At 38.0% G+C, this 26,175-nt stretch overlaps 1 protein-coding gene across 1 annotated transcript in view; it reads right to left on the bottom strand.

Moving 5' to 3' along the window:
• Positions 1 to 994: 994 nt before the first annotated feature.
• LOC146001558 (cardioacceleratory peptide receptor-like) overlaps positions 995 to 26,175 on the bottom strand; it is a 450,055-nt gene continuing 424,874 nt past the window's right edge. The window contains exons 7-10 of the mRNA XM_083139031.1: positions 22,684 to 22,869; positions 11,865 to 11,984; positions 8,551 to 8,741; positions 995 to 1,190 (exon numbers count right to left, since the gene is read on the bottom strand). Of these exons, the coding sequence (XP_082995157.1) occupies positions 1,128 to 1,190; positions 8,551 to 8,741; positions 11,865 to 11,984; positions 22,684 to 22,869 (560 nt within the window). The 3' untranslated portion in view covers positions 995 to 1,127. The remainder of the gene's footprint in view (positions 1,191 to 8,550; positions 8,742 to 11,864; positions 11,985 to 22,683; positions 22,870 to 26,175) is intronic.

Below are 26,175 nucleotides of genomic sequence, written 5' to 3'. Positions count from 1 at the left end.
CCAGTGATCTTAAGCAGCAAAAGATAAGGATTGTAAACGGCAGAGAGGTTTCAGGATAAACCTTGCAAAGTATATCACAATTGTGTACTTTTTAGTCACAGCATGAATTGAGTAACAACGTGCAGTCAGGAGCAAAAGTGCATTGCAACTAGTCACAGATAATCGATTTTCTTTGAACTTAGAAACTCATTATAAACAATCATGCTCTTCCATACGGAAGCATGTTCCACCCAGTACGACGAAGACTCCGCATTTAAAAACTTGATTGTATCGTACAGCACACTTTTGCTTCTGATAGCACAACTTTTCTAGCAAAATACTTGACTGGCGTCGAGAAATACTTTTCCAGTTTTCCTGGCGTTTACGAATAATACGTAATGAGAAAGTGTTAACTACTTACGTTGTTTGTTTTATACCCTGCATGAATGGACGTCACTTGCAACAAAAACAATGACGATATACTGGCAACATCTATTCAGTATCTTACCTCTGGCGAGGTGGTTGTAGGCCTACATTTGAAGAATGACACGATGAAATTGAAGAGAAAAGTATCATAAATAATAATAAGAAACGTTACTGAAAGTGTCACTACAACGCGACACAGGTTAGACACTCAATAAATACCTGATACACATAGATTTTTAATGAACACCACTTGCAAGGGAAAATTTTTCCCTCCTTCTTTTCGTATTTCATTTCCAACCCATCTTATTTACATACAGCTCAACATTTGCTGTTGTAAGTTTATTAATAATAATATTTATATGCAAAGAAAGAACATGACTTATCTTGTAATAAATAATTCTCCGTACTTTACAAAGTGTTTCGCTTTGATAACGACGAGAACAAACGTACGCCAACGCTTGGACATTCTGACTAGGCCTTATTCTTTTCTTAAAAACAAAACAAAAGAAATCTTCCCCGTACGGTGCTGCCACTACACGACAGACATTGTAACCTTCCGCGCCGAGTTGGGCTGCAGAGCCGTGGCAGGTAGCTTGAGGTGGACGTGCCGCAGTGACGTGGCAGATCCTGACGTGGTCCGTCGCGACGACTGCATGAGCGTCTCTGTGACGGTGCTGGAGTCAGTGCCATAGCGAAGACAGTGGCCGTCGCCCACCAAAGGATCAGCCAACCCCGGGAAACAGACAGCGAGGCTTGCGGCTACCCAGTTGAAAGGTGGAATCTTTCTGTAAAGAGAAACGGAAACAGCGACGTCCCTATCAAGCATATAAGTCACCACAACGTAGAACTCAATACAGGGTGAGCCAAAAGCCACAGGACATCCATTTATTTCGGCAACGAAATGGAGTGCACCAGCAAACGAAGGGTGAGGAGACCTACCGTTCAGGATATAACCTCAACATGTCTGCCATATTGAAATTTGACATTTTGGAATTTGGTCAAGTGTTTTTAAATGAGATATATCAAACTAGGTTAGTTTCATCCTCATAAATTCATTTCTGCAATCAGTATACATATACATATGTGGTGTGGTACATGTTGCGGTTATATTTATTTATTTATTCGTTTGCTTCCTACAGAGAGAATCTCCAATTACAGGTAAGCTTACATAATTCAAATAATAAACATATAAGAGTGTAGATTACATATAAACACACACACAAACGCATTTATACACACAAGATAATAAGTGAAGTACTACATGAAAGAAACATATATACATCCAACCATATACATAAATATTCATTGTTCAGAACATAGCCTTTACATAGTATTGAACGGAAACAATAATAACAATAATAATACAAATAGCATAGAAGGTAAAATAATTTCAGAACAAAGGAAAAATGCATAGTAGAATGGATTCACAGATGTATATCTGGTCTTTTTCAAAAATTGGTTTTAGTGTTTTAGATACAAGGAAAGTGTCAGACTAAAATCCAGATTTCCATGCTTTGTAGAAATATTATTATATGCAGAACAAAGTCTGAATATAGGTGATGATTTGTATTTTTCTGTTCTCGGTATATCACAGAGGAAAAGGTGTCGCATCCGAAGATTAGATTTTCTAGTATTAAATTTAAACTGATGAAGAAAGTTACTATTATCCAGAATTCCATTTACTGTTTTGTAAATAAATATTTGTTGTGCTAATTCTCTCCTACTACTGAGGCTTACATAACAAAACTCTTTCAATAAATACTTATAACATAATTTCATCTCGTAAGCAGATACTTGATTCTTCTTGTAGTATAAGTACCGTAGAAATCTTTTTTGAATTTGCTCTATTCTATTTGTATAAGATATAAACCCAGGAGACCATACAACCGACGCATATTCGAGTTTACTTCTTATCATACTGTTATACAATAGCATAATATATATACCTTGAAAGATAGACTCCTCAACCTTTGTTTGCTGGACGGAATACTCAGATATTTCATTTTTCATTCCGTTTCCGAAATGAAAAGAGATGTCGTGTACCTTTTGACTCACCCTGTACAATATATCAAGATTATTACTTCGTGTAACGCCATTGGAGTGTAAGAAACGAAGAAGTGTGTGTATTAATATTGTAAATTGTAAAGCGTCTGCTTACAAACAAGAAACAAAAGTGCAATTGTAAAAATAAAAAAGTTTTTGGAAAACTTATTTTTCGAACGAATTTTAAGCTACTACAGTGACCAGTTATTTAAAGGAGAACACATATTGCCAGAAAAATAAAGCCATAGGAAAAATTGGACGCTACTTTGTACTGTACTTTCAATTTGTTTGTTGCGTAGGATATTTTTAAACAATTACCAGTGGTATTCACGGTAAGACGATTTAATGATAATTAAGCAAGAAGGGAACACATATTTTCTTCTCTTCTGTTAAGAATTCTTAAACATCTAAAACTAACTAAAATTTCTTTCTTACTAAGTAAATTTATTCATTATTCAGCAAGATACATTTATGCCATTTACGAGTATATTTCGGATATTGTAATAACACTCTACACCACCATTTCACTATTGGGTCAATCCATATGAAATCATACAACCTGGTTGCTTGACCATTTTTAAAAAAGTGTATTTTTTGAGTGGTGTGAACCTCATATATTGACAGTTCAGAACCACTCTTATTTTATTTTTACTATCACCGATTTGAAGATGGCGGGCATTTTTTTATCATGGCGCGCGTCATTTTCTCCATTCGTAAGCATCAGCGGCAACTTTTTTTTCTAAGCTCTGGTAAGTCCTACGACAATGAGACAAAATCTGTGATGTTAAGCACATTATAGGCTACAATTATATTTCTCTGTAATTTTCTAAATATTATTCCTTCATAATAAATTTTAAGGTTAAAATTGTGTATTTTAATCGCTCAAAATGACATTTTCGGACATTTTTTTGAGGGGGAAGGCAGTTTGCTTGACACTTGAATTTTTTTGCGCAAGTACCTGTGTACCAATAGAGTACGTCAAAATTATTTGAAGCTTGAGACTTTAATATTTGTTTTTCTACAGGGTCATAAACATGTACTTTTTGTTAAAAAATTCCAAGTTCAGGGTTAAATATCTCTGGTGGGCAGTTGTTTTAAAATCTGAAATTTGTACACAATACAGTACTTCAGGATAAGTAACTTCAGTAAAAAATTTGAGTTTGAGATTTAATTGGTTTAGGAGATACAAAACTCGTGAAAAATTCAACATTTTGCATTAAATATGGCATGTCTAATTTCATTTCTTATTAACATTTTGTGTTGAAATTCTGCAAACTGTAATTTGGAATGTCAACGAACAACATTACAATCCTGAAATGGCTCTGCAATAAAGTATATATACGAGGGCGTGCTGAAAAGCAACGCTTCCTATGTTTTTATTTTCTTTGTTACCTTCTAAACGCATTTTGGATTTTGAGCAACCATACATTGCACTTATAAGACTTTCCACCTTCTCCATTGAAGGTTTCAAACTTCTATCGCCAGGGGGTGCTGAACTATTGCGAGGAAAATGTCAGCATGTAACCATGCAATGTTGGTGAAGCGCCTGAAGTAGCGTGCCGTGATCGAGTTTATAACCGCAGAAAATGTGCTACAAATTGACATTCATCTGAGACTGAGGGAATATTATGGGGATGAATGTGTTAGACATCAGTACTGCACGATCTTGAGTTTATCATGCTCTTGAAGAAAACCCACAGCTGAAAAAATCTCAGCTATGTGAGAGAATGGAGTGAAAGGCCAGGAACTAGAACTGATGGAGGTCATCGGAATCGTGTTCAGCTGGGTTTTCTTTAAGAGCATGATAAACTCAAGATCGCACAGTACTGATGTCTACACATTCATCCCCATAATATTCCCTCAGTCTCAGATGAATGTCAATTTGTAGCACATTTTCTGCGGTTATAAACTTGACCTAACAACTTATTATGCTGTACACACCCATACATTTTATATATGAAGGACTTTACCCTTTTCTATTCCTATTCCTATTCCGTTACCTTCTTCTTTACAATTTTCTTCTATACACCCACTTCGGCGAACCTCACCAAATGTTCATGTACATACAACAATTATTAATTTGTGCATAAATCGTTATTTCAACAGGAGATTGGAACAAATCAGAACATGTAAAGTTTTTACTCAGTTTTATCCCATAATTGACAGTTTAAAGGTGATTCCATCCGCTTAACCGTTGTCAATTTCATATAAGTTGCTATGATCCCAAAACTCTTGTGTTACCTCTCTTGTAAATTTCATTCTAGTGAAAGAAAAAGCCCTAGCGATATAATAGAATAACGACATAGTCAATAGCCGTAGAAATATCCAAGAAGACTGAACAATGTTCCAAATATTCTTTTTCTAAGAAATATTTCTGCAAATATTTATTACCATCTCTCCATTATAAAACCATTTACATTTGAAATATTTCGAATATCAGTCATCTGTCTCTCTATCTACAAAAGTTACGCCATTTATAATAATCATTTCAGTATGTAAGAAAGAGTAAACAGTATTAAACGATTCTTACGAGGGGAAGTCAGTAAATAGGTCACAAACTGAAGTGGGTGAGCTGAAAATAGTAGCGAGTGGTTTCTAAATGTGTCATTAGGTGGCAGCATAATCTGGTGTACGTGGAGGAGATGATTCAGGCTGACAGGCGAGTAACGATATACAGCAATAGGGTGTTCTCATGGTTTAGCCTACAGCATAATGCATGATCGTTTGAATTCCGAAAAGTGTGCTCACGGTGGCGGCAAACGTTTTGCGGACGATGGAGATGTTGAACGTGAGGCTTGACTGTGACTGGAACAGCAGCCCATAGATAAAGCTGTGGAATATGTGTGTCAATGTTGATGGGGATTATGAACGGTTTTCAAGTAAGTATCTCGCATAGTATTTTTTAAGTAAATGTTTATTACCTACTTAATGACTTACCCTCGTACATTTTATTCTATCCAACAAGTTAAGCTGACTTCTTGCATATATAGGGGAAAGTGGGGCACTTTGCAACATGGGCACGTTGCAACAGTGCTTTTTCTGTTATGTAGGATGGCTCTACTGCGTTGCGCTTACTGTCGTTCCAACACACGTTGGTAGGTGTCTCTCATGAACCGTTCGTTACACCAGTTTTTCAGATGTTGTCAGAGTGGAGGAAGAAAGAAGAATTTTGAGGACGGTGAGTAATTTTTAAGAATCTCTTACAATTTTTAATACGCAATTCCTATAAATGACCACAGCATGCGACATGTGGTCAATTGAAAGCATGTTTATTGAAGGTGTGGAAAGTGATATTGCTTTTTATGTTATGCAATTTTTGTGGAGGCAAGAATAGCTTTCGTAATCAAACATGTCGGTGAGGCAAGTTGCAACATATGTTGCAACTAACCCCACAATGTTGCAAACTGCCCCATGACAGACCAGCGCTTGAATAAGATATTGAATGTAATTGTTCACTGTCCCGAATGTGATAAATCGAAATACGGTTTATTGTTTACTAATTTTACAATATTTTCAAGTAAAAGAAAAATGTGATCGCATATATTTAGTCCTATATTCAGTAACCAACACACGTTTTGAATTTTCACTTATTTATTCTTATACAAAATTACACGCACGTCAGTACGGCAAGAAAACACTATATTTCACCAAATGGTGCTAGATAAATTGTGAATGAATTTTTGTTTATAATCATGTGCATGTAATTTCTACTAGCAGCACGAAACATTAATATTGTTATGCTTTCTGATATGGTCTCTTTCGTCTTGCAGATTTATTTTTAAAAGATTGTTCCTTCTTATGTTCCCGCCGAAACTATTGTTGTCGAATTGCTGTATAATTGTTGCCGTATTATTATTATTATTATTTCTATTGTTTCAGGTAGCCTGCAAGATGAGGAACTACAAGAGGAAGACCCAAAAGGGGACTACACCGCCTGATGTGATGGATAGAGCAGCAAATTTAGTCCTGGAACACGAAGATGACAAAAATGTCAGCTTAAGACAAGTGGCTGCAGAGTTCAACATTCATTATTCAACCCTCTCAAGATACATACAAAAGAAGAAATTACAAGAAAGTGGTCCTCGTGAGGGACAGAACATAAGTTGTGGTTATGCGAAACCGTGGAAAGTGTTTTCAGAGGAAGAAGAGAATATCTTCAAAATGTACTTGCAGCGTTCCAGTGAGATTATGTTTGGACTAACACCACAGGAAGTGCGAAAATTGGCTCATCTCTGTGCAGTTAAGTTTGATATAAGTGCTCCTTCATCGTGGTCTGTAAACGGAATGGCTGGTATTGAATGGTTCAGGGGATTCCTACAGAGAAACAAAGATCTTTCGGTGCGCTTTCCTGAATCAACTTCTTTAGCACGAATGTCCAGTTTCAACAAAGAAAATGTGCGCATGTTTTTTGACAAAGTTTCCGAAGTTCTGTCCAGAAACAATTATTCATCCTCAAGAATTTGGAACATGGATGAAACTGGTGTCACAACTGTCATGAAACCAAATAAGGTTGTAGCTCGAAAAGGAACAAAACAGATTGGCATAGTGAGCAGTGCAGAAAGAGGTGAACTTGTGACAGTTGCAGTGGCAGTTAGTGCTCAAGGGACTTTTATACCTCCAATGCTAATATTTCCACGTAAGAACTTTCGGGACCATTTCATTCGAGATGGCCCAACAGACTGCATTGGAGCAGCTACTGGTTCAGGTTGGATGATTGAGGAAACGTTTGTCCAATTCATTCGACACTTCATTTCTCAGGTGAATCCTAACGAAAACTCCCCTGTGCATCTTTTCATCGATAATCACTCTTCCCATCTCAGCTGTGAAGCTTTAGATGAATGCAAAAATAATAATATTACCCTTTTGTCATTTCCTCCACACTGTTCGCATCGACTACAACCGTTAGATGTCAGTGTTTTTGGTCCATTTAAGAAAGTGTGTGGCCGAGCAATTGATTCTTGGCATAAGAATAATCCAGGAAAAACTCTTACAATCTACGACATACCACAGATAGTTAAAACAGCATTTTTGAATACAGTTACCCCTACCAACATAACATCAGGTTTTGTTCAAACAGGAATATTTCCCTTCAATTCTGAGGTATTCCAAGAAAGCGACTTTGCGTCGTGTTTCGTTTCAGATCGACCAAATCCAGCAGGACAGGTAGATAGTAGGCCTCCCGTATCTGATAGTGATGACATAGTCCAAACTGCCAGGTGCGATGCACTGCCAACTAAATCATCTTCAGGTGATGTTCAAAATGAACATTTGCTTTCGCAAATTGAAATGCCGGGTCCAAGTGGCACACAAATGTCTTCAGTAGTGAGTAGACCTAAAGTTTCCTTCTCTCCTGAAAATGTTCGTCCATACCCAAAGGCTGAACCCAGGAAAACGACGAATCGTAAACGTAAACGAAGGGCCATTCTAACAGACACACCTGAAAAATAGGCTTTGGAAGATGCAAAAAAGAGTAGTGCAAATGAAAAGGGCAAGAAGAAAATTATGTGCAAGAAAATATTATTCCAAAGTTCTTGCAAAGAATATCGCTGTTTAGTGTGTGGAGAATCCTACAAAGAAGAAGAAGACTGGGTGCAGTGCAAGCAATGCAAAATGTGGTCCCATTGGCTGTGCGCGGAGAGAAATCCTTATTATGTGTGCATTGATTGCAAATAGTGTCATTCAGACAACGCATAATCCCTGTTGCAACGTACCCCAAACACTGTTGCAACTTACCCCATGCATGGGGCACATAGCAACACTCGGACCTGCTTTAAATTAACAGACTTTTCTCACTTGAGGTTCAAAATTAAAATTTCATATTTGTTTCTTAAGTAGCCAAAAGATGTACCATTTCATGGCATATTTGTAACTTGTTCCAACTGTAACAGTTTTTGAATAAAAATAAATAAACTGAAAAGTGTTGCAAAGTCCCCCACCTTCCCCTAAACGAGGTAGCAACAAAACAAGCTTGATACTGCGGAAAGCGAAATACATACATCACTAATTTTCAACTTGTTTAATATTATGACACTTCTGTTACATGCATGCGCATGCTATTAGGTTAGGTTAGGACAAAAGACAGAAACCAACATGAAACCTGACCTCTACTTGCCTTAGACTTCGGCAGATATGCGTTGAGAAGAGGCAGTAGATGATGGGGTTGGCTGCGGAGTTGAGCGGAACCAGGCTCTGGATGAAGGTGGCCACGGCCGTGTTGGTTTGCGTGTGGGGAATGTAGCCGTACACCTGAAGCAGGTCGAAGATGAAGTACGGGCTCCAGCATATGATGAAAACTGAAAGAAACACGTAAAACATTCAGTGTACTTAATGTATTCCAAATCTCTTCAAACGCTTGTCACTATATTAATAAAATTCCTTATATTAACCCTTCAGCACCACATTATATACTAAATCGGTACATAATAACCACACTGAGGTCTTATGGATCTCATTTTGTGCATTTCTTTCACATACTTTTTGCTCTTCGTGGTTTTCATGAAGAACATGTATTTTTTCTTCATGCTTTTCCTCACATAAATATTTTCTAATTTCTTGATTATTTCTTTACATACACAATGTAAAATCTTCCCAGTAAGTGAAAAAAATGATAAGGGGAAAATAAGTTGTTGTTGGATCACATAGACCACAGTGTGGCAATAGCATTTTAAAAACTATTTCCAAATTATCGATGAATATACCATGTGGCAACTGTGCATGATGAATCTAAAAACAGTTGGCAGTAAAAATGCAAACTCGATTTTCAGTCCACACATTTATTTGAAATATACGAAAAATCAATTCCTATTATCATCTTCACAATCGAACAGAACCAATGTGGTTTAGTATTCAGTTGTGAGAGTCCATCTGTCGCTGAACAAATTTCAGAACATGGTAAAGAGATAGTGAATACGTTACACACTTGATGAAAAAGCACAGGATAGCGCACCAAAACTTGCTTGTTCAATGTTCGAAACTATATATGCAGTGCAATTGTTGATAAAAAAGGCGCTTTCATCCAGAATCATAGTGGATTAACATGATATAGATCGAAGTCGCCATGTGACGTCACCTTGCAGAGCACATGCACCCAAAGTTACATGTCTGTCAGTGAGCCAAGTCTCTTTGTTTTGAGCTGGTGTGAAGTTCGGTGACGTAGGAGTATGCAGGAGCGTTGGCCTACTTAGTACTGACACGAACGCCCCAACAGAGAGCAAAATAATGCTGAAGTTTCAGGCCAACCATGACGACATCAAGGGGTCAAGTTGTGCATTACATTAGACTCGTTCGTGGCCTAGTGTCTCGCGGTACCTTTGGTTACATTGCGGAAAATTTCAGAGCCCCTAATTAGAGACATAATTAAATCCAAAGACGGCACGCGTGGTTTCGCGATTCCTTATCTCACCACGCTAGCAACATCTGCCATCGAGGAAGTGTGAAAGGGGAAGATGTGAAGCTGCGAGAAATTCCGCAGTGATAATGGGCCCCAAGGTATTTGCCTCATTCTATGCGATCCCTCAAGCTTTTGGTATTTAATACAAGTCTCTGCTTGTTAGCCTTCGCTAGCACTCACCCAAGAAGTTTTTCTTTCTGATTGTCACGTGTTTTCCTCTTTGGAGACAGGGTGACAAACTGGCGCAGGTGTGTCGTGTTGAGTTCCTTCGTTGGAATTAACTGAGGCGAACGTGTGTGGTCTTTGAACTGCTGTTGGAATGTTTTATTTGACAGAAGAAATGGAAGTTTCGGAGAAGGAATGAATTCATCACATCATGGCATGCTTCGAGCGAAAGTATTTGGAACAGAGTTGATCGAATCGACCAATTTCAAAGACATTTCTTTGTGCGAAGATTTGCCTTCCGCTACTGTCGTCTTTCAAGTGAAAGCAGCAATATGCACAAGATGTGTGTAACAGCTGCCTCTCCAATGGCTGCCGTCTGATTCAGTCGTTTTAAAAGGTATTCCACGCTAGTTTTATGCTAATGATAACCATATTAATTTAAAGGAAAACCCATTGTGACCAAGAGATCGGCATGAACAAGCCACATAAAAAGTGAATAAAATATTATTGAAAAAACCCGCATAATCACACATTATGTAAGGAATAAAGTTATTCTGTAATTTATGTATAGGAAACATACTTGTTATGATGTATTTTTTAAGCAAGCAGTGATTATACTCGTAAAACTATTACCAGTGCTAAATAGGTAAGAGCACCCAAGTTTTCGATTCTACCACTTTCAAGCATGGTTACCTTTGGTGTCTTGAACCATACTAACACAAATATCTGCACATCAAGTTTAGAATTTCTAGCAATTGCATTTTTAAAGACAACTAAGAGTTCACGGCATCCATTTTAGGCTACTGAAAAACCACACACATTCATGTTGGATTCTTCACAAAATATTTTTCAGTTGTATCTGCTACCCAGAGCCAGTCTGGAAACATGGCAACTTCTGCAAAACACAAAAGCAATTAATTTATCACGTTGGCTACAGAAATATCACTGCAGACAGCGACTTACGTAGGCGGTTCATCCCGATGGGTAAGGCGCTTGGAATTTGTAAAAAGGCAGGAGAAAGTAGGCAGCCCAAGTCATGTTCATCTAAATGCCAATACACACCAGGTGCGTAAAGATGAAAGATGATGGAGTGATCCGCCATCAATAAAAAATCAGTAAGGCAGAGTTAAGGGTTTTGTTTTCCATGAATGCTGCATTCAATTTAATGTCAGTTCTAATAAGAACCACTAATATAAAAAAGTGAATTACATGTGAGTTATAAAATAATTTGGTCACCTATAATTATAATTGACAACTCGAAATTGGGTGGCAGACATAAAAAAAATATCTTGTCGCCTTGTAATCAAGGGGTCCCGGGTTCGATACCCGGTGGAGGCACATAGTGGTTCAGATTCCACTATAAACTGTAGGTCTAGTCAAAATTAGACTTACTGTGCATAAAGTGGACTTAAAACACCAATTCAATTCAGTTCAATAAAAAATATCTTACCTTTAATTTGTTAAAGGGAGACATGTACATTTTCTTTAACTGAAATGACATTGTTAAACAGGCAGGGATTCAGAAGAGCCTGCTGTTTGTCGTTACACTTACTCCACCCTCTCAAATACAAAATTTTGAGCAACAATGGAAATTTATATTTGAAACAAATCTTTCAATATTCGAATTTTTTGCCGGATTAACAAAAATGTCAGAACAGAATTTTGCTTCCAGTCTGTCGCTGGCGCTACCAGTATAAATACACACAGTCTTCGTAAATAGAATCGAACAATTTCATAAGAACACTTTGTGAACTATCTCATACATGGGTAATGCCATTACGGTCCATAGAGTTATTATGACCTTACACAACAAGGTAATTTACGGGTAAAAGTCGTAAAAACGAAGGCAACTTTTACTTACCAAAAACAATAACGAAAGTCATTTTGACTGTCTTGATTTTTGCTTTGGGAATCAAGCCCCTGGAGCTGGCCCGCCGGCTGTCTTCCTCATGGTGCCTCAAGCTATGATGGCCGCCGCTGTCTGGAAAGGAACAGAGTTGACTGTGAATCATCTACTTCAGTTACAGCCACGATTATTTAGGGTGCAGTAAGATACAATTTGGAATATAGAGCGCAATTACAAAATGCAGTATCCTGAATGATTGATTGGTTGATTTGTTTTATTTTACTTCGTTTTTGTGCCACTCTTGGCTAATTTGTGAAGATGGGGATGAGTGATGACATGATGAAATTAATGAATGAACACTTACAAACATCCATGGTCAAGCAGTGTCCTGAAGAAGACGATATTATAATTAACCTATTGTAAAAATGCATTATTATTATTAATGTACAAGGAAGGATTATATGACATAACTATCCAAATAAATGAGAGCGTAGTCAATGAGCAATTTGAAGTGATAACACTAACAAGGATGTTATCTAAAACATCGAATTTCACAGAAGCAGTTCAGTAATCAGCCATATTGCTTTCTGTTACACATTGTTCTCCCAAACGGAAGTTTTACAGTATAGAAAAGACTGCCATCTATCCATAAAAGGTACAACTAATCACTACTCTATTCTCGAATCTAAGAGCGATTTTCAGTTTTTACATTTTTGTCGCGAAAACTGGTGGCTACAACGTTTGTTATTTGATTTCTCTTTCTCCTTAACACTAGTTGAATTTCAATGCATCAAATTCCAAAGGGCAGTGTATTTCTTCGAGAATTAGTAAGTAATTAGTAGTAAGTTAGCACGATGTTCATTATCCAGTTTTATAACACGCAGAAAGAAATAGAGGCATTCACACTGAGGCCACGTAGCGTTAAACAACTTCGGAGTGAACTCTTTCATTTGTGACTGCCTGTTTTAAAATAAACCACACCCTTGCCCTACAAGGAAGAACATAGTGCTTTTGTGTAAGGTTCGTTACAGCAAGAGGGCCAAGGTTAAAAAACAACTACATCGAACTTCCATCAGCTTCATTTTTCACTCTTCTGCCTACAATGTGGAGGACGGTTTCGGACTGAGAGGACATTTCCATCGCTGTGAAACGTGAGATGTTCAGACTTACAGTCTCACACCTGATGAGGCGGATGGTATTTGATGCCTCCAACACGTGGGAAGCCAACTCCCACATCGTTGGCAGTGTGTTGTGGATGCTCTGGGGGATTACTTTCAGGGTTCATAGGGCGCTTTGTTGCGTCTTCTTTCTTTTTGTACTGACAATGTGGCCTTGTGATTAATACACGCATGTAGAACGAAACTTTTATAATGTTTTTCTTTGACACTTCCATACCAACGCCGGCTACACATGACCTGCCTTGTTAATACATTGATCAGTTCCATAAAGTGCCCTCTTCCAGTTGAACATTTCAAAATTTTGTGCCGGTCCTGCATTCTGGAGAAAAAAAAAATAGTTGCCATGACTTATGCCCTGTCCCTCGTATTAATAGCTCTTTCAAGTATACTTAACAAATTAGCGTAAATTTTGAAAAACGAAATATCGTTATTGGATTTCTCTTGTTACTTTGAAATACGTTTTCTGCTTTTAAAAACAGTGCAGAGGAAAAAAGTCAAGTTTCACAGGATCCATGGAATCCATGAAAGAACGCAGAATAGGTATCGTATTCAAGCAATTGGGTACAAAAGACAAGACTCTTAAGAGTTCCGCCCCTGTTTCCCTTCCTGTTCGTCTGCTCCGATAGATAAAATTAATTTCCTCTTCCCTTCGGAAACATCGATCACTCGTTCCAGACGCAAAGTTGGAGAAATTGTAGATTTAAAAAAAACTTTCCCGCCCACTCAATCACGGATGCCCAAAATACGGTTCGGACTTGGGAAGATGAATCACTCTTCGATGTCTTAAAGTCTGTTTAAAAACTTCCCTGAAAGCAGCTGATGTGATTTGGATACTTAGTGTAAGTTCGCAGGTGGAAAAAAAAGTCCTGAACTTTCTAATGCATATGTATTACGTCCGTTCCTGTCTCTTTGCAGAAAATAACTTTATGAAATAACATTTTGCTCGTGGACATCTCGTTTAGACGCTTTGGGTCTTCGAGAAACCATGGCCTCGCCGATGGCATAGTCTTGTAAGCAAGGGGTTACGGGTTCGATACCCGATGGAGGCAGATACTAGTTCGGATCTCATTTCAAACTACACGTCCAGCCCAAATTAGATTATACGAGGGTGGGCTTTAAACAAAACCGGAAAAAAAACCTTTTCGATAAACGACATTTTCATCCTGTCTATTTGCAATAAGACATACAGTACGAAGATTCATGGTTACCATTGACATTTATATTTTATGTCGTAAAGCAACAAAACTTTTGGTACGCAACGGACAGACACTACAACCAATTAATGTACACAGTAGTAGAGATAACCCTCTATAGTGTAGCACACCTCCGGGTTCGATACCCGGTGGAGGCACATAGTGGTTCGGATTCCACTTTAAACTGTAGGCCCAGTCCCGATTAGCCTTACTGTGCACAAGGTGGACTTAGAACACCAATTCAATCAATTAATCAATCAATCACACCTGTCCAAAACGTCTGAAGCCATTCTTTAATGCAAAAACAAAATAATAAGATGACAAACACACGTATTGATGAGGTGTCTCCACGATGGCGCAGTGGTAGCGTCGTCACCATGTAATCAAGGGGTCCCGGGTTCGATTCCCGGTGGAGGCACATAGTGGCTCGGATTCTACTTTAAACTGTGCGTCCAGTCCCGATTAGCCTTACTGTGCATAAAGTGGACTTAAAACACCAATCAAATCAAATCAAAACATGTATTAATGACGACAAGTGCATGATATATGTGAGGGGGTTTATACATTGTGACATTAATCAGCCAGTTAGAATGTTTTCCGACAGAAAAAATAAATTTCAGTGGCAACCTTGAGTCTGTACCTGCATACATTCATTTTATAATATGCTATTTTTCGAATCCCAACGAGCAAAACCTAAGGAACAAATATTTTTCGTCTTTAGATCCCATGCTGTGAAAATCTGTTCAGAAGTCTTTACACTCCATAGGGAGGCCATTGAATAATAACACAGTGTTGCCAGCAGCTTAATATTTTCTTCGTTTTCAGACAGAAAATTCAACGACGGTGCAACCGTGAGTGCGGGCCACGTGGCTGCATACGTACAGGATTAAAAAGTGCAGTTTCTTGAGGGTTCGTAGCGTCGAAACGAGAACTTGTCTTCATGTCTTCTACACGCTGAGAAAGTTTGATGTCCTGTATTTATGCATGTGTATGTATGAATATCTATTCACACACCTACGCACAAACAAACACCTCTGTGGTGTTAAGCTGTGACCTCTCCTAGGATCATTCCAACTACGAGCCTGGATAGTATTTAAAGCGTCTTTGATAGATTTGAACTGATAAGTACTCGCAACTGCGTGAAAGAATTCATGAGAACTCGATATCTCTTTCAATAGCATTCAAAATCTCTTTATTGACGTGCTGCCTGAATGAAAAAGTCTTCTCTAGATGAAAGAAGGCTTTTTATCTAAAATAAATGTCAGGGGAGCAGTAGCCAGTTATTTTGTTTTACTGACGCGGTGTACTATGGACATAAAGGAAATATCCGATGTCATGCATATGTGTACAACACGCACACTCGGAAAATCATTTCAATTCCTTTTCGGAGTTTGCAGAAAATTGCCATGAGAAATTGCCCAGTTGTTGAATGTAGATAATTCATTTTGCGGTTCAATGTCCATTCCTATCAATATTTAACAATGAAACACATCTTAAAAGCGGCGGGAACGATGCTTATTATCCAAATGGCACACTACAAAATCTGTATACCAAATGCAGTGTTAGGGGTGAATGACTGACACTCACACACACACACACACAATGACGGTAAAAGGGCGTTTACACATGCGACATATTTACAGACTTGCAGGCATGAGAACATATTGGAGGAACATTCAAGTCATATCGGATAATCGGAATATTTTTTTTAAAAAAAGGCAAGAGATAGCTTGTGACAATAATAAAGTTCATAGAAGCTTTGGCGCAATTCGCACAACGTTACCAGGAGTTGTTGGAAATGGTGTACGTTAAAGAGAAAAGCGGGTGGATATATTCTACCACCGTGTTTTCTACTATCAATATTCGAACCTTGAATGGAATTGGTTTTATTCGACTTACAAGCACATTTGATACGTTTTTATTAAACCTTACTATTGGGAGAAGGCATGATTTGTTACTCTGAGTATGTTCTAATGCCATGAACATTACACTATAGTTCTTTATTATTTAGTTGGAACGTTGTATTTGTTCGTTTTATTAATTGGTGAAATATTTAAGATGTCACAGGCAACTAGTATTAGATGGACAAATATACTAACTTGAATACGCCAACCTGGGAACAAAATTGAACAAACTGAGAGATTTATCAACAAGCAAAATAGCAACAAGAAAACTGTAGCATAGAAATATCGACAATAATGCCGGTGTACTCGCCACGATGTAACACATACAGCTTCTGCTCTCTCTCTCTCACACGCTTAGAAAGAACAAGCTTTACTTGGCCCTCGAATATGGACCCTTCGTAGCCGAAGTCGTCATCCGAGTACCCTAGCAGCTCACTCAGTGAAGAGCTTTCTTCTACCAATTAAATCAGAAAAATGGGATTAATATGTGCTTTAAGAACCACAAAAATAATTATTAATAAAACCAAAAGTTAATTTAATATTTATACCTTATTTTAAGGTCACTTTGTAGACATTTACGCTCACCGACACTTGACCTAAGATTTAGAGTGAAAACCGAGTCACTGGAAAATGTATCTATCGATTCTGGGTATTCCTAAATGTATTTATGCATCGCTAGTTATTATAATTAAAATTAAACACCGAATCGTGGAACACCCTGTACTTCCCTGACGAAGCACAGCAATATATATCTATAACTGCAAGAGCCATCCAAACGCTAAAAATAAATGTATGTATGGAAATTAAGGCAGCTTTGTTCAAAAGCAATTAAAATTTCGCAACGACTGAATAAACATATTCTTACAAAAACTTTCCTTTGAAAAGACCAGGCAAGTGGTTCATGGGGCAAAGAAGAAAAGTTCTACAACATCCCTGCGTTTCTCTCAAATTTTCCTAACCGTAAATTTTGAAATCCGTTCAGCAATGCTGTACACAAATGACTGGATTCCCTTCCGTAATGATTTAATTAACTGCGACGAAGGACCTCAGAAGTTCCTTCCTATTCAGAATCTTTTGTTTCTAAAAAAAATTCAACTTAACTGTCTACGGGGAGTCATTAATTATCGCAAGTCGTCTTATTGGAAAATTGTGCTTCTTTTCATATTATAATAATAATTATGGTGGATGCTTTTTCTGTAAATAAACCTTTCAGAGTTGTTGACTACCTTCGACCGACTTCCAGATGACAATTGGTTCAGTCCTGAGTTGAGGATAGAACACCAGATTCCTTACTTGAGAATTGTGTGCGAGCCTTCATGTCTCATCCATTCAGAAAGAACTCGACTCCGTGTTTTTAATTCCATCCTGAATAGTTTGGATAAGTTAAACCATCCATAATGTAGATGAGATATGTTGAAGTCCCAAGTTCAGAAGTCATTCATTCCACAACCTCTTTCAGACGAAGAGAAGAAAAGAAAACTATGTGTGAGACACAGGATATATTTCTTAGCTCGTTCAAAAGCTCGGCGTCTTTCCTTTAAAAGAAGAAATAATTTCGCCCCGTCTTCATTAAAAACTGTGGAAAGCTTCGTTTGAAATCTCGGAGCAAAAAGAGTGAACGAGTTTGAAGTAATAGTTCATTAACGTCTGGACGAGTATTTTTTTCTCCTCCTCGAAATGATCATCTGGCTCGATCATATCTTTTCCTTAGCACGAGCTGGATAATGAGTACATCGCCGTTTCCAAGCAGCCTTGCTGATTTTCTCTCGGCCCTGACCCCCATGTTTGAATACGCTTAATTTGGTCCAAGAAAATTAGCACATATTGGAGCAAATATTGAAGAAGAAACCCCAAAGATTTTAAATATGGTAAAGGACAAAGTTCAGTAATGCATCTGCAACAACAGGTCCCCTTAATGTAGCACCGAAAGTAAGTCAAGTAGAACATGTCTATCGTCAGCTGATATGCAGTGTTTCCAAACTTATGATCGGAAAAATACCGCACAAACTATTCACAAAAGGTTTTTAAGCAAAAATTCATCCACAAACCATTCACGGAAGGTTAGGTTAGGTTCAGTTAGGTTAGGAAAACATAGAAAATTAAACTTAAATAAAAAACCCGCTCACACGTCATCTGGTAAAACTACCGCGTGGTTGCTACACTGACAGGGGGTTACAGATTCGAACGCACGGAACATTTGATTCACGTAGTCGACGATAATGGTGGCACGAGCTATCGTGCAACGGAGATACATTAATGTCGAAAATGAAGTTATTTAGCGGCTGAATAAGTTGCACGAATGGAAAAAAAAACATTCTTTCCAGCTTCCAAAAGTTCACAAGAACTCAATTTCGTAAGTACTTTCCCGTCATTTCTCCTGTAAATTTGAAGAAATGTGTTTTCACTATATCTAACTGTTACCTGGAAAATATCAAACGTTTTTAATAATCAAAACATCTGATATTATATAATTAACTATATCTTCTTTCCAAAAAAGTGGTCTTTCCAGTTGTAATAATTTGCTTGTAGAGTATTCCACAAAAAGAAATATACCCATAAGCATCCATGCACAGGATGCAGTAGTGCCAGTTTGTTTCGGGAATCACCACCCACACACGTTGTGATCGGGCCACGGCAAGCTATATTATAAGAGCGAGATCCAGTTTAGAACGTCAGTAGATCCCCAGTTGTCGACTGATATCTCCAAGGATAGGTCGAGAGAATGCAGAAGAAATGCCTCTTCTAACCTAGCCAGTTACCGGCCTTCAACTTTGCCGTGACCCCGAACATAATACCTTGACCTGATCCCGTCCATAGTTTTGTGCAGAGGAAACACAGCATTAAAGCTTTACCTATGCGATTAGTAATCCAGCGCCATGCAGATTACACGTGTGCTGCCGACCCACTCCTAGCTATGTCCGGTTGAGGAACCGGTGGTTTCCTTTCCCTCCAGAAACCAGTAACTCACACCAGTGTCAGTGAAGGAGTCTATTTTTGGGAACTCAATTTAAATGTATCGCATATGCTAACTCTTCAGTTAAAAGGGACTGTTCAATTAATTATCTTTGACAGTGATTACCACTTCAACTCAGCAAGCTCTGAAATTTATTAGGAATCTCATTCTTAGACATATTGATTTGGTGTAGATTCGCTCAACGTCACGTGGCACAGAACTGTGCGCAAGGAGGTAGAGAGAGTCGTCATCAATCTTACGATTGGTTTGCTAAAACTCTCCTTAGACACCCCTGAATAGCATATGTAGATTTGTGTATTTGGGGTAAAAGTTTATTTCAGTGGAATTGTTCTTCTGTGTTGACGAAAGGAAAAGGAAGAGTTGGGGCTTACGCCCTCTGCTCCCGCTAGGCGTCGTTACTGTGTCTATGTTCAGGAGAAAGCATGAATCATTTGTTCTTATTTTCTTAGAGGATGAGAGGCAATAAAAATGATCATCTCAAGTCGTTAAACTAATTTGTAAGCTTCCTCTATCAGACACTTCAATTTTAACACAAAATTTAAAAGTGTTTTCAAGTTTTTGAAAGATGAAAATATATGGAATGATATAATACATGAATGTGAAGAGACCCTAATCATTTCTCGGATTTTATCAGATTGGAATATAAATCTCTTAATACAATCGAACGAAAACAACCCATTTTCCACAGGAAAAATATCATTCCTGATAAATAAACCTGCTGGAGAAATCCACTGGCAGTGTGGTGTAATAAGTACTGCAAGGCTGTCATACTATTTCGGGAATTGAATTGCAGACGCTCTGTCTTGAAATTTATGACCGAACTTTTATAGTAGTGTTGGGGGGAAAACATGGAAATAATCTGAATCCACAGTAGCTGCCTGCCAGTGATGTCATTTGTCTTACTTTCACTTCAGATTTCGTGATAAATATGTTCCAATGCTATATTTCGAAGCTATCCAATGGATTTCATTCATAACTTACACGCTTACATAAGCAAATGCTTTACAATTGAAACTCAACAGATTATGGAAAAACTACACCAAATCAGGAGAAAAAATATAACCAAAAGAAGGAAACCTCCTGCTAATGATACCATATCTCTTGGATTCCAGGTATTAACCAGTTTCCTAGTTTCGAATACTATCAGCAAAACCAGACACGTGATACAGATTAGCAAGAACTTCATATACAATACTATATAAATGCGGGCGAGCCTTTGAAGCAAAACCTGGACGCCTCTACAGAACAGAAGATAGATTATCACAAGCAGCACCCACACCTCGATCAAAGAGGTCGAAAATAACCAAACATGCATGGAATGAATCACATAGAATTCAGTAGAACAACATAACAGTACTACTGGAAATTGGAACTGAGGAAATTTTTTTAAGAGGAGTCCAAAACACTATAAGTCATTCCACTGTAAAAATCAAGCACAGATCGTCCCCTGAACTAAGAAAATAGAAATAGTAGAGCAAAAACAGAATTCCGAGAGGCGCCGTTGAGTAGTTACTCAGCGCAACAGGTGTGTAGTAAAATCGCAAGTCTGTCGTACGCTCGATTTCCACCAGCAGGAAAAAGAAATGTGTTAATCTGAAGGCGAGAGAAGAGGTGCTCTTTCGAAATTAGTATTAGAATAAGCATAGTTAAAGGCATTAAACAATTGATAATGTTCAATTATCATTGCATGCTAATGTAGAACCATATTCACTAACCTTCAGAGAATTATAAGAAATGAGGAACGGGATGTGGCTTGTAGCAACGAATCACTGGGTTTAAGATTGTCACATTCATCGTTCGAGACTGCTGTAGTTTTCATGCAGAGGCGCCAACTTAAGATACATTTGGGTGGGGGGGCAGGGTACATTTTGGAGGCAAGATCGGAATATACAATACTTTATATATGTAAATATACATAAATGTGCCATTCTACGTGAATTTGTTTTGGGGGAGAGATCCTTGCCCCCCAAAGTCGGCGGCTATGTCATTAATAGACCTCGTATTTTTAGGTTCTAAAAAGTGTGCTTTTAGGTTCCTAAAATAGGCTCTAAAAATCCTAAAATAGATTCTAAAAATCCTGAAATAGGTTTGAAAAATCCTAAAATAGGCTCTAAAAATCCTAAAATAGGCTCTAAAAATCCTAAAATAGGCTCTAAAAATCCTAAAATAGATTCTAAAAATCCTGAAATAGGTTTGAAAAACCCTAAAATAGGTTCGAAAATCATAAAATAGGCTCTAAAAATCCTAAAATAGGTTTGAAAAACCCTAAAATAGGTTCGAAAAATCCTAAAATAGGCTCTAAAATCCTAAAATAGGTTCTAAAAATCCTGAAATAGGTTTGAAAAACCGTAAAATAGGTTCAAAAACTATAAAATAGGCTCTAAAAATCCTAAAATAGATTCTAAAAATTCTGAAATAGGTTTGAAAAACCCTAAAATAGGTTCGAAAAATCCTAAAATAGGCTCTAAAAATCCTAAAATAGGTTTGAAAAACCCAAAAATAGGTTCTAAAAATCCTAAAATAGGCTCTAAAAATCCTAAAATAGGTTCTAAAAATCCTAAAATAGGTTTGAAAAACCCTAAAATAGGTCGTAAAAATCGTAAGTTAGGCTCGAAAAATCCTGAAGTAGGTTAAAAAAACTTAAAATAGTTCAAAATTCCTGAAAAATGCTGAATAGGTATAGTCACCGGCAATGAAAATGGGACACCTATATCCTGAAGAACGCACTGTCTTGCGTAACGTTATGTGTGTTGCCTAATCCTACGGCGATAGCAGAACTTACCATTGGAAATGTGCTATTAAAATCCACTCTTCGCCGTATAGTTAGGCAACAATCTTTCTTTCATGTTATCCACAGTCAAACTCCGCAATTTTGTCTGTGAGGATCATCTTATATGCTGAAAATAATCTTTCAACAAAAACATAGTCAGTGATGCAAACTTCAAGGCTGAAATGCACCGAAGTGACGCGAAAATGAGCAAAACTACACAGATCAGACTACTTTGAATTGGACAGGTAAAAGTGACACCAGACATTTTGCTTTGTCTAGAGCTTTGAAAAATCACCATTGACTTGGAGGAAGGGAAATCGACAGACAAACAAGTTCGTCATTGAAGTTTTTCGTGATAAAACAAAGCAAATGTCTCCGTGAGGCATAAAAATCCTGTAAAACCTTTAAAAATATATAAAAAACCTAAAAAAAGGCTTGGTTTAGGCGTATAAACAAAAATATAGGTTCTAACAAGCAAAATAGTTTTTTTTAGGTACTATAAAATTTCATCAGTTATTGAGTTTTTTAACGAAACGCTGACATCACTTATTATTTCTTGCATACCTGTAAAGCATAAAATAGGTTAACAATCTAATATCCGAGGTCTAGTCATAAAGTATCTTATATTGGCAGGTCGAGAGCGAGTCGCGCTGTCCTGAGTGTCCAATCACATCGCGTGATTCTCAACAACGTGGTGACGTCATAACAATCCTGACAGCGCCCAACACAATTAGGAACCTTACTAACTAGCTTCACCAAATTTTCCACGAAAACAACCTGACTACAGAAAGGAACAAATAAATATTTACACTTACTTCTGGGGGCTCGAGGCTTTCCTATGGGAGTGAGCAGCTTACTCTTGGTCCAGATTGTGTACACTATCACCGTGTAGCAAGCAGATATGATGAGAGCAGGCAGAACGAACAAGACCAGAGCAACCAACGTCATGTACAGTTGCCAGTGCCACTGTTCTTTCAAGTTTATCCAACACTGTAGCTGATCTGGAAAGAAAAAAAAGGGAGAAAGCATTTTCAGTACCATGTCAAATTTTTGTGCTAACTAAACGTTAAGTTCAGTGATGTCTTACCGGTGACACTACATGAAACCGTACCAAACATAGATTTTGCAATGTAAGAAATGCACGAAAGAACAACATATCAACATGCTTATCATACTAGGAGGAGAAGTCAAAAATTATCCGCACTTTCACCATAACTTTCTTTAGGTTGGCTACACTGCCTTCAGCACTCGCGTGCTGAAAGGTAGTACTCTTGTGGTTACGTGGCCGAGGTTTCATATAAATCGCACCACTTTTCTTTCATTTGTAACAGAGTAAACGTGGCCGCTCTGTTAGTAATGTGCACCAAGGTAGATCAGAGATCGATGATCCGTTTCTCTGCTCTGAAGGTGTGCCAGGAACTGAATTTCACCGCAGGCTTTCAGTACAATACGAAAACAGTGCCCTACTGCGTAGAAGTGTGTGTATGAGTGCATCGAGAGGTGTAAAAATGACCGGACAAGCGGGAACAGGACGCTCATCAACCACCACCACTGACGGGAAGATTCAACAAGCTCACGAGATGATTCTGACGAACAGACGGGTCACAGGGCGGCATGCTCTCTGCAAATGTGTTGTCACTTGCGCGCCCGAGGGGAGGGGTGAGGTTTTGTGATGGTTATAACTAGGGCTAGTATTTTGATGACCTTAAAATTGACAAAAAATGACGGTTAAAAAATGCATTTATGACCTAATACATGCAAGAAAATGTCCTATAAACTTAGAAAAATGACCTAAGAATTCTGAAAGATTTGTAGAACAAATTTATAAACTACCAAGAGAAATTCAAATTACAAATTAACGTTACAGTATCTATCAGATGTTCATTGCGTATGGTAAGTAAGAAAGTTTTGTCATCTTTTACACTTTAAGTAATGAGTTGCAGTACACAACGAAAATCATATGCAAATTTTCAAAAGTGAATGATTGTCGGTTGTCGGACAAGAGAATTGAATTGTTACACAACAGCTTGTATCAACAATACTGCACAGGATTTCTTTGTTTCTTCAAACACAGTCTTTCAGAACTGCGCTGAAGGCAATGAGACGAGAGTCGGGAACCTCTCTCCTTCAAAGGGTTACATTTACATGTAAAATGCCCCTTCTTTCACCAAAATGTAGAAAAATGCATAAGATGACTTTTAAAAGGCAGAAAAATGACAAACGGTTTAAAATGTTTAAAAAATGACCTTTGCTCCAAAAAGGGTCAAAAAATGCAAAAAAATTGCCCTAACAAAGGCGTCCCAATTTATTCACTTACGTGTAAAACACATTCCTATCTACTTATGCAACGTTTCTGCGTTACGAAAAAAAGATGCATTTGCATCAAAATCCCATCCTTAGTTATAAACCTTACCCCTTTGGGCTAGTATTCCTAAACAAAAAGAACGCCAAAGGTAAAATAAGATGGCAAAATGAGGACCGACTTGGGCAAGCCATTGTCAGTCATGGCTCTGTGTGCGAAATCACCGACGACAAGCTTCAGATCACTGATCTCTGTTTTCGCTTGGTGCACACTACCAGCCGCACACCCATGTTTACTCTGTTACAAAAGAAAGAAAAATGGAGCGATTAGTATGAAACCTCAGCCACGTAATCACAAGTATACCACCTACGTATCAGCACGTGAGCGCTGAAGGCAGTGTGGCCAACCTATAGAAAGTTGTGGTGAAAAGTGCGGATAATTTTTGACTTTCCCTAGTACATTAGAAAGATTCAAAATCTTGAACTGTGGCTCTTGTAACACTTAAGTTGACATTTAGATGGACAAAGTATTGTATTTGACAACCCCAGTGAAACATATGAAGGTTTCACAACATCCAGACTGAGGGCAAACAGTACACGCTCAAATATCAGCATTTCGCAACAGAGAAAGAGTAGAATAGGGTGAGAAGTGGAAGTTTTCCAGATTAACCTTTTGTATCCCTTGGTTTCCTTTATCTTGGAACAATCTCTTTGTTAACTTTCCGCCAATTCCTTCTTTGTCATTTCTTCGACCTCTCAAATCCTAAGTGGGAGTTTATTGAGGCGACGACACAACGGAAGCCAAGTTAATCTTTTAATCTTCTTTCGGAAGATCTTTTGTTCTTTCAGTCAATGGATCTCACTGAAATACAAACACATTGAGGGATGGAACTCGAATTTTGATTTGATAAGAAAAATATTTCGGTGATTACAGAGGTGAAATCTTATCTGGAATAACATATGGTTGCTAATGCTCAAGTTAGTGGTATGCATAGAATTTTAATTCTTTTGTTTGTGTTTCTCATTGCACTAAATATTATTAATCATGAAGAGATTAGAACAGCCGTTCACACAGGATGGAATCAATTTTGATCTCAGTGACAGCACTCCTGCACAAACGAAGATAAATTTGTGTCATTTTAAAGCCCTCAACAAACTTTGTGAAAGTGTCGCCCCCCCTTAGTCTCTTGTTTTAATCCGGCCCTCTGGATTACTTCTTGCCTTAATCCTTCAAATCTCTCCTTTCACCTCACCCTGGGTGCCAAGCGAGCAGAGTATATTTGCGCCGGAATTACGAAAGGGGGGGTTTCACATAATTTATATTTTTTTAGTCCCTGGTTCGTTACACATGTACAGAAAGTGAATAAACAACTGGTTTTAAATGGACAGTACCGTAGTTCTTGGAATCATAACATTTCTAGTAGGATATATTGGTTTATTATACGTTGTTATATATATACATATTTACATACTGCTTCCATGTGTGCATTTACATGAACAACCAAATTCCTTATGGCTTACACCATCGGCACTTCCTTTACCGCAGAGTTAGCAAAACTATCTCTGCGGGCCTACCATCAGCTTAAATGATATTCCGTTCATTACAAATGCGTTTCCTTACGCCTTCACTCTTTCTTTTGGGCATCAATTATTCAACACGGAAATATCCACATATTCAAGGCTTTTTCTAAAAGGGGACTTGGGACAGCAACAGGGGTTGGCTTACACCACATGCTACATTATTATATTAAGTCTAACCACCAAAAGTGGACTAAACTTGAGGAGACATTCCTCTTCGTCGATCAATGGGAAAACACTGTTTTTCGCTAAAACCCACTGCCCTTTTTTATAGTCGGGGTAAACGTCCGTGGACGTGGACCCCGTAGCGTTGGAAAATTCCACTGTAACGGTCTTTGAAAGACAGCTAGCTCCCCCAACCGGGGAGATAAAAAAAGAGGGGAATCTAATATCCAGCAAAGCACAATCTAATAAGCACACACTTACAT

Source organism: Lepisma saccharinum, chromosome 17 (assembly GCF_977018435.1).
Source record: "Lepisma saccharinum chromosome 17, izLepSacc3.1, whole genome shotgun sequence".
NCBI classification, from domain to species: domain Eukaryota; kingdom Metazoa; phylum Arthropoda; class Insecta; order Zygentoma; family Lepismatidae; genus Lepisma; species Lepisma saccharinum.
This window is presented reverse-complemented; position numbering and strand designations above follow the sequence as displayed.